Genomic DNA, 9,297 nt, shown 5'->3' with positions numbered 1-9,297 from the left:
TTCTGTTTTTTATCATTATATATATATATATATATAATCAAAAGTTCTCATCAAAATCCTAGGTGTTAGATTATTATTATTAATCAGAAGTTGTTTGTTTCTTTATACAGTTTGTCTTGTACATATCTGTATACACACATACGTATCTCTTATGTATTTCATATGTAGATGTTAATAATGTTGCGGTATGACTTGTAATATTTGCCGGGTATGTAACATAATCAAACAGAATGTTGAAAGCATAGTTTCTCATTTGCAGAAATCGCCGAAATGACGGCGGGATGACTAGAATTCATGCAAGTGTGATTTTTATCATTTCATCGATATCGATTTATATGATTTAATTAAGCTATTTATACATATATGTTCCGGTATCTAATTCATACTGTGATAGATATTTGTGCTCAACAAACAAAATGGCGAGCTGATAGAGCTACGTCAGAACCATACAACCCGGACATTACTATGTAATAGTTCACTTAATTTTAAAAAATAAATCAAGAATGAAACCATATCCGCCTTGCTTTTGCCTCTAATATTGATTTCACGAGTCGCATAAACCCTGAAACCCGGATAACGTTAAGCACCGCACATGTCACTCTATACATTTAGAGGTTACACACGAACCTACAAATGAACACACATTTAAACCAATAATTTGTATTATCAATTGCCCCACAGATATATAAAGGTCGCAAATACGGGTTATAACAACATTCGAGAGAAATATTTTTGAAACGGCCGTACAAATAAAAACGCATCAATATAATCCAACTTTCATTTCTTTATGTGATATTTTCTACTGATGACACGACACGATATTTATACCATCATATCCTCCTCTATTCGACTCATATATATATATATATATATATATATATATACNGTTCTTATCAAAATCCTAGGTGTTAGATTATTATTATTAATCAGAAGTTGTTTGTTTCTTTATACAGTTTGTCTTGTATACATGTGTCTCCTATGTATTTCATATGTTAATAATGTTGCGGTATGACTTGTAATATTTGCCGGGTATGTAACATAATCAAACAGAATGTTGAAAGCATAGTTTTTCATTTGCAAAAATCGCAGAAATGACGGCGGAATGACTAGAATTCATGCAAGTGTGATTTTTATCATTTTATCGATATCGATTTATATGATTTAATTAAGCTATTTATACATATATGTTCCGGTATCTAATTCATACAGTGATAGATATGTGTGTTCAACAAACAAAATGGCGAGCTTATAGAGCTACGCAAGGGGACCATACAACCCCGACATTACTATGTAATAGTTCACTTAATTTAAAAAAATAAATCAAGAATGAAACCATATCCGCCTTGCTTTTGCCCCTAATCTTGATTTCACGAGTCACATAAACCCTGAAACCCGGATAACGTTAAGCACCGCACATGTCACTCAATATATTTAGAGGTTACACACGAACCTACAAATGAACACACATTTAAACCAATAATTTGTATTATTAATTGCCCCACAGATATATAAAGGTCGCAAATACGGGTTATAACAACATTCGAGAGAAATATTTTTGAAACGGCCGTACAAATAGNAACATGAATTAGTACATAGGGGCAATGATGAAAAAAGTTTGGCTATAACAGCGATGTACGAATGCGGGAATGGTAACTGCGTTTTCAGGTGAACAGTGATAAACGAATTGGTCTTGGCGTGGTGTATGTGTGGTGGAATGCTGTAGAGATTGCTGGAGGCGTCTCGAACTGTTGAGATTCACCACGTATAGTATCACTTGTCAGATCCGTAGGATGAATTAAACGAAACTTTCGGGTATTGTATAGATAGAGCAGGCCAGGGTGGGGTCTCGGTGTCCATCTGGATATTGTCTAGTGAATGCTGGCGGCGCAACCATGCACACTTGAATAAAGGAATTTTCAGCTGAATCCAGAAAAAAGGCATAGCTTGTCGAATGGTACATGGATTCTGAAATGCGCTAGCATGAATAACAAAGTCGTATATATTATCGGACAGGCAGAGCGAGGTTGGGGAAATTTGTTAATTACAAAGAATGTTTACTCACTTTGGTACGCGTCTTTATGCGTTGATGTTTGAGGCAATTCGTACCTCGGTCAACGTATTATAATACTCATACTAAACTATAGTGGAATCTCTATAATACTTTCACAAGATGCAGTGTAATCATATAGAGTAGCCGATGCGGTCAAAATAAACGGTTACGTTAATGAGATTTACTGATGACAGCACAAGACCCAACGGTAGGAACGCCTGGAACATAATAGTATATGGTGTAAATAAGAAAAGTTTATTGTGAACAGCATGTACGAAGTGGGTGTGCACTTGCTCATTTCTCAAAGGCCTCATTGATAAAAATGGCAAGTCGTAACCACAGCACTTGAAGCGTTTTCAACTGTAACACACGACCACTGCCACATAAATATATCGCTTGAGGTTGTGCATCTGTCTATTAGTACGGTGTTCGGGTTCCACAATACAGCAGCCGGATGAGATGAGGAAACTCGATTTTCTCTGTGGCAGCACTGTGCAGTGAGTTGGTGAATTCCCGTGTGGCAAAGATTGACGAATTAACGGGTTTGTTGACGGGATTTTTCGGGTGAGTATTGACGTTTTGGCAAGGTTTTTCAAGCTACGAACAATCCCGGGTATATTTAGGAGACTGGCCCTGTGAAAAATGTGCATCAGAATCGCTTGGGCGGGTTTAGGCCTGCCTATAGGGAATAATACATACATACAATACATACTAGCATACATACATACATTACATACATAATAATACATATACATACATACATTCAGCATACTACTACATAATACATACATCTACGATTACATACATACATACATAGCATAGCATGATCACTATACACTTACGAACTAAATAGTATATGTAGAAGAATATATTGCAAGGTATGTAACAATGACAGTAGTACGTACTGTATAAATGTAGATTTTCAAATACCTAGGTCATGGCCCGTCCAGTGGTGTTGCAGAACTTCGGGTATGTAGACCACATTGTTCATATATGGCGCGAACGTTTAGTGGTGTCATTGCTGTCTGACCAGCTAGATCTTAGCTGCAGGCCATGCGCACTTCCACGACGGCATAAGCAGTGACGTAGGAAACGGCTAAACCGCCGGCGTGACTGAAGGAAGTCTGTTGACCGTGTGACGTGAGTGTCTGAAAGGTCCCGACAAGTTGGATCGCGGAGGATACGTTGGAGCGGTGGGTGAACGTATAGAGCCGGGACACACATCACAGCGACAGACAATTTCCCCAATTTATTAGTTAAGGATTATTAAAACGGGGGGCCGGGTACGTTCTCACCGCTTTCTTCTGCGCCTTTTCTTATACCGTCTCCATTACAAATTCTACATATTTACAACTCTTAAGAAAAGCTCGCGATTTTCCTTGCACAGCGACATGATATCTGACAAGAATGAGCATTCCTACGTAATGATCGTCTTCCATGTCCCATGCATACGAACATCCACGATGCAAACCAACTCTCTCCGACATGGGAGACATCTCACGACCACTGAACTATACAATGTAGAAGAATTACCCTTTATTCACACACCCCTAATCTCTACCTATCAACTCTAACTAATATAAACATTACAACACAGTTTGTGTTCGTCCAAGTGTAGGAAACCGTACACAACTTATCGTAACACAAAGCCGAGCTCAAACTCCACGACAGATGGCGCTCTCGCTCTGGCTCAATTCTATTATTCTAGAATAGAATTTCTATTATTCTCATTCTTATTCTACAATTCTAGTATTATCCTGAGTGTGGGGAAGAGGCACTGCATGCAGTTTGAGCTGAGCTAAGATTGGTTGGGTCGACACGCATGCGCATACGCATCCTATATCATGTATTTCGCACACCGTCACACGTAATAGGAAGTTCGCGCGACACCGGGCAAGCGATCAAACGGGTTCTTAGCGCCCTCAAGAGTTATTATATTATATAATTATTATATAGTACATCAAGAGTTCAATTGCACGGACACGTGCAGTGAGTAGCGTGTGTCCGCGCGCATGGGAGACACACACACACACACACACACACACACACACACACACACATCACAACACACACACACACACATCACCACACCACCACCACACAGACGGCACACACACAAACACACAACACACACACACACACAACATCCATACAACAGCACACCACCGCACACACAACCACACACAACCACACACACACACAAACACACACACCACACACAACACACACACACACACACACACACACCAACAGAGAGAGAGAGAGAGCGAGAGAGGAGATGAGGAGGCCATCAGAGATGGAATGGAGGCGGAGACACGCCCAGCGAGGAGGGCGATGCAAGGAACGTGTTCCAGCAGTCTTTTTAACGTCGCTATCGGGATTGATGATGACGCTAGTGCTGCTGCGTTCACTCACCATACCTAGCTTACAAGGTAAGCACACGCGCGCGCGCGCAGGGGAAGTTATGCGCTCATAGCTAGGTTGCCTAATAAATCCTCTAGGTTGCCTAAGAATGCCTAATGATAGCTTTTGGTTTGTATTGTATATGTAAGGATGTGGATGCGGAAATGTATACGCGTAAGCATGCGTGCAAGTACGCGCCGCATTCGTGCTGTTTTCTGCGACACCGTATGTATAGTGAAGCACATGACCAAAGCTATGTTAGTTTAACCCCACCACCCTGTTCTAACACCTGTTCTAGTTGTTACTCCCTTGTTTGTATTCACAAGCTCGCCTAATGGCCTGACGTTATTACCATTTGATTATTTAGTTGACTTGATGAAATTTTTGGAACACCGGACGTTTGCATTAAATCCCTGTTACATTGTAACGTTTTCTCTCTCTCTCTCTCTCTCTCTCTTCTCTCTCTCTAGTCTCTCTCTCTCTCTCTCTTCTCTCTCTTCTCTCTCTCTCTTCTCTTTACTACACATTGGCCGTGTATAGGTTCTGTCGCTCACTGTGTCGCGCCTACCCTGACAGGGCGTGTACCGCCGTCTTGTTTTTTACGGAGTTGTCGCGAGGATCGCTTCGAGCGAGGCAGAGGCAGGCAAACCCCGAGCGCGAGGAAGGGGCCGTAGGTGCTGCGCGGTCGGTCAAGTTGAGGCGGATATGTGAAGGGCGGTGGTGCCGGTCGACGGAGCGAGGGATATGAAGGGCTAGGGGCGGGTGTACCGGGTTGTCGCGTTAGAGCATACGGGAGGGCGGGTGCGGTTTCTACGAAGTGAGAGTTATAAGTAGCGAGTAGGAAGTAAGGTTTATAGTTTATTAGGTAACGACTGTGCTAAAATCAAGCAATATAACCATTAACCACACGCAAACAAGCAGCGCGTTTCGCTCCGAGCCAGATCGAGTCATCATCGCGCGCGCATTCGATTCGGCTAAGACATCCGCACCGTAACCACATGTGTTATTATGATATCTAGTGAGGCATATACAGGTGCATGAGCTTTCACGCTTGGTGGAACAAGCCGCATGCGCCACAGAGACGCGCTCACAAACATCGCCGCAGTGAGGGCAAAAGTTTGCAAACATTGACCCGACACTTTCACTTTGGTAAGTCTAAAAGCTTTGAATGACATATTATGGAGCAATGTTTTTTTTTACTATCATACATATATCGGCAAGTACAAAGTTACCATGTTAAATATAATTAATTTTTGCTTGATTTTACGTTTGCGCCTAGAAAACTTCGAGCAGGCACCTTTAACCCACCACCCTGTTCTAACAACCTGTTCTTAGTTGTTTACTGATACAATCTATTGTTAGTTAAATCATCACTCTGTTCTAGTTGCGGTAACAACGTAACCGTTGTGGTATAGCATGGCCGTTAGTGGCCGCCACGCTCGTGGCACTATTTTGAAAAATGTGGATATGTGTATTTAACTGATGACAATTGTGCTTTCAATTCTAATTTCAAAACATAGATTGTACATAGTGAAAGTATAAATGCGATTGAAAATTAGGCTTTTTTTCATAATTATGTACGTGATATATTATACAATTTTGTAAATAATATTTTAATTAGTTATCATATTAGTCAAAACATCAGCTTGTAGGCTACTTCTTCTTTGAAATTTTACCAACTGACCTTTTAAAATGATCAGATTTGGTTGGCTTTTCAACATAGCTGAATGCAGGATGCCATTTTCAGGCTCTCTACATTTCAAAATTTTCTCTTGGGTGAGTACTCCAGACCCCCGCATTGGCTGATCATATTTCTGACCATGTGCGATTTTTGGGAGGCCACTACGGCGCGCTGTATAGTAATGTAGGTCATTGTTTTCTCGGGCTTGGTTTCTTTCGGGGTGCAAGTACACAGCCGATAGGGACAGCGCTTTCTGCAAGCCGGCACCATCGAGGAGTACGCAGCAGGTGAGTAGCATATTAGCATGTGGAAGCCATATGTCCGGTGCCTTCATCACTCATACAGCTTCCTTCTTGTTACTGTCACGGCCCCGTGGGCTGTTGTGGAAGCGTATTCGGGTGACACATAGTGGCGCATATGCAGCGCTTCGTACATTAGGCGCCATATATATTATATAGTATATATATATTATATACATATATATATGTATATTAAATAAATAAATTTTATATTATATAATATATAATTATAATATATTATATATATATATATATATATATTGTTTCCATTATATAGCGGCTGCTTCAAATCGCCAGGTTTTGGATTTTTATTAGTTGAGAAAATTTATATCAGGTTTAAGAATTTGTAGGATACATTTTAGTCCCGTTATGTACTTACCTTTCATTGTAAAAAACGCAACAAAATTTTATTAAATATACACCATAGAAAATTCGTGACGTAGTCAATTTAAACACCACATATATATATATATATATATATATTATATTACACATTGTATGTGTGTGAGTATGTTGTCGCGCCTGCATGCGTGGCGTGGCGCTGTGCGTGCGTGGTGCGTGCGTGGCTGGCGTGCGTGGTACCGTGGTGTGTTGTGTGTGTGTGCTGCTGTTGGTGGTGTGTGTGTGTGTGCTGTTCTGTGTGTGTGTGATGTTTGTGCGTGTGTGTGGTGTGTGTGTGTGTGTGTGTGTGTGTGTGTGTGTGTGTTTTTTTGTTTTGTGTTTTTGGTGTTTGTTTTTCTATGTGTGTGTGTCTCTTCTGTGTGTAATGTGTGTGCGTGCGTGCGTGCGTGCGTGCGTGCGTGCGTGTGTGTGTGTATGTATATATAAACATACAAATGAAGGCGCAAAGCTTACAAGCACACAAATTAATTAAACAACATTAAACCAATAATTTGTATTATCAATAGTCCCACAGATAAATAAAGGTCATAAATAAGGGTTATTACAACTGTTGTGTCTTGAATTTATTTGAGAGGAATGTTTTTAAAACGCCCGTACAAATAAGAAACGCATCAATATAATCCAACTTTCATTTCTTTATGTGATAACTATTTTCTACAGATGACACGACACGAAATTTATAGCACACCATATCCTCCTCGATTCGACATATATATATATATATATTAGGCCTAGGAATGGAGCATGCGAGATGAGAGAGGTTCGGGAGGGGGATACCTATATTAATATATATATATATATATATATATATATATATACACTCGAGAAATCAAAAAGAGAACATGATTTCTATCTTTCAGGTGCAGAGTCGTCTGCTACCGGATGAAATCAACAGGCTGGAGCGCGAACAGACGAAGAGGAAACGGAGAGTGCACCGCGCATGCGCAGCCAACCTCACGCACGCGTCTGCGAAGGGCGCGCTCGGCAAGGCAGAGAACTTCAACTACTATAAAAAGGTGATCGTTGACGACGAACACAAACTACTCTACTGCAACGTGCAAAAGATCGCCTCCACGAACTGGAAGCGAGTGTTAATCGCTCTGCGATACCATCCTCCCAAGGACCCGGCGACAATCAACAAATCTCTCGTTCACCGCAAGGGGGGCAACTGGACCTACTTAGCCGCCTTCAATGCGAAAGAGCGTCAGTATAGACTCGACAACTATTTCAAATTCCTCTTCGTGCGGAATCCCTACGAGCGACTGCTCTCGGCGTACATGAATAAGTTTGTGGAGCAGAACCCGCTCTTTCAGCAAACGTACGTGCCTCTCATCGCTCGCATGTACCGCGGCGGCAACAACGCTACCGGTGGCGCCATCGCGCGGAACGAAACGGTAACCTTTGGCGAGTTTCTGAGGTACGTGTCCGACCCCGTGTCGTACACTAACGATCCTGTCGTCGGCCGCTACCGTAGGGTCGGCCACAACCCGCACTGGGCGACGGCGGTGAGTCTGTGCAACCCCTGCCACGTCGACTACGACTTTGTCGGCATGTACGAGAATCTAGAGCNGACACACACACACACACACACACACACACACACACACACACACACACACACACACAGAGATGGATGGAGGGAGACACGCAGCGAGGAGGGTGAGCAGGACGTGTCCAGCAGTCTTCTACGTCGTATCGGCGATGATGGCGCTAGTGCTACTGCGTTCACTCACCATACCTAGCTTACAAGGTAAGCATACGGGCAGGGGGAGCACTGCGCACGTCTTATAGGTTCCATAAAAAGCTAATAATGCCTAGTAATAACTCTTGCTTGTATTGTATATGTAAGGATGCGGATGTGGATGTGAATGCGGTAAAGTACACGCGTAAACATGCATCGTGCCGCATTCGTGCTTCTGCGCACACTCGTCTGCATATATAGTGAATACTGACCAAAGCTATGTTAGTTTAACCCCACCATCCTGTTCTAGTTGTTACTCCCTTGTTTGTATTCGCAAGCTCGCCTAATGGCCTGCGTTATTACTATGATTATTATTGACTATGAAATGGAACACCGGGATGTTGCATTAATCCCTGTTCTAGTTGTTTACTGGCCAAAGCTATGTTAGTTTAACCCCACCACCCTGTTCTACAACCTGTTCTAGTTGTTTACTGACACAATCTATGTTAGTTAAATCACATCTGTTCTAGTTGTTTATTGATACAATCTATGTTAGTTAAATCACATCTGTTCTAGTTGCGGTAACAACGTAATCCGTTGTGGTATAGTAATTAAGTCATTGTTTTCTCGCTTGTTTTTTTCCGGGTGCAGTATCACAGCCGATAGGACAGCGCTTTCTGCAGCCGGCACCATCGACGGAGTACGAGCAGGTGAGAGATATTAGCATGGGAAGCCATATGCGTGCCTTCACCACTCATATATGCAGCGCTCGTACATAAGG

At 42.0% G+C, this 9,297-nt stretch overlaps 1 protein-coding gene across 1 annotated transcript; it reads left to right on the top strand.

Annotated features, from left to right (window-relative positions):
- The first annotated feature begins 7,677 nt into the window (after nucleotides 1-7,677).
- On the top strand, nucleotides 7,678-8,401 carry LOC106816280 (carbohydrate sulfotransferase 11-like). The gene is made up of 2 exons (XM_014820864.1): nucleotides 7,678-8,252; nucleotides 8,395-8,401. Exons 1-2 carry the CDS (start codon nucleotides 7,678-7,680, stop codon nucleotides 8,399-8,401), a joined length of 582 nt encoding a protein of 193 aa, XP_014676350.1.
- Nucleotides 8,402-9,297: the final 896 nt, after the last annotated feature.

This window comes from Priapulus caudatus, unplaced genomic scaffold (assembly GCF_000485595.1).
Source record: "Priapulus caudatus unplaced genomic scaffold, Priapulus_caudatus-5.0.1 Scaffold1337, whole genome shotgun sequence".
NCBI lineage: Eukaryota > Metazoa > Priapulida > Priapulimorpha > Priapulimorphida > Priapulidae > Priapulus > Priapulus caudatus.
The sequence above is the reverse complement of the archived record's forward strand: the minus strand, read 5'-3'. Positions and strand labels throughout refer to the sequence as shown.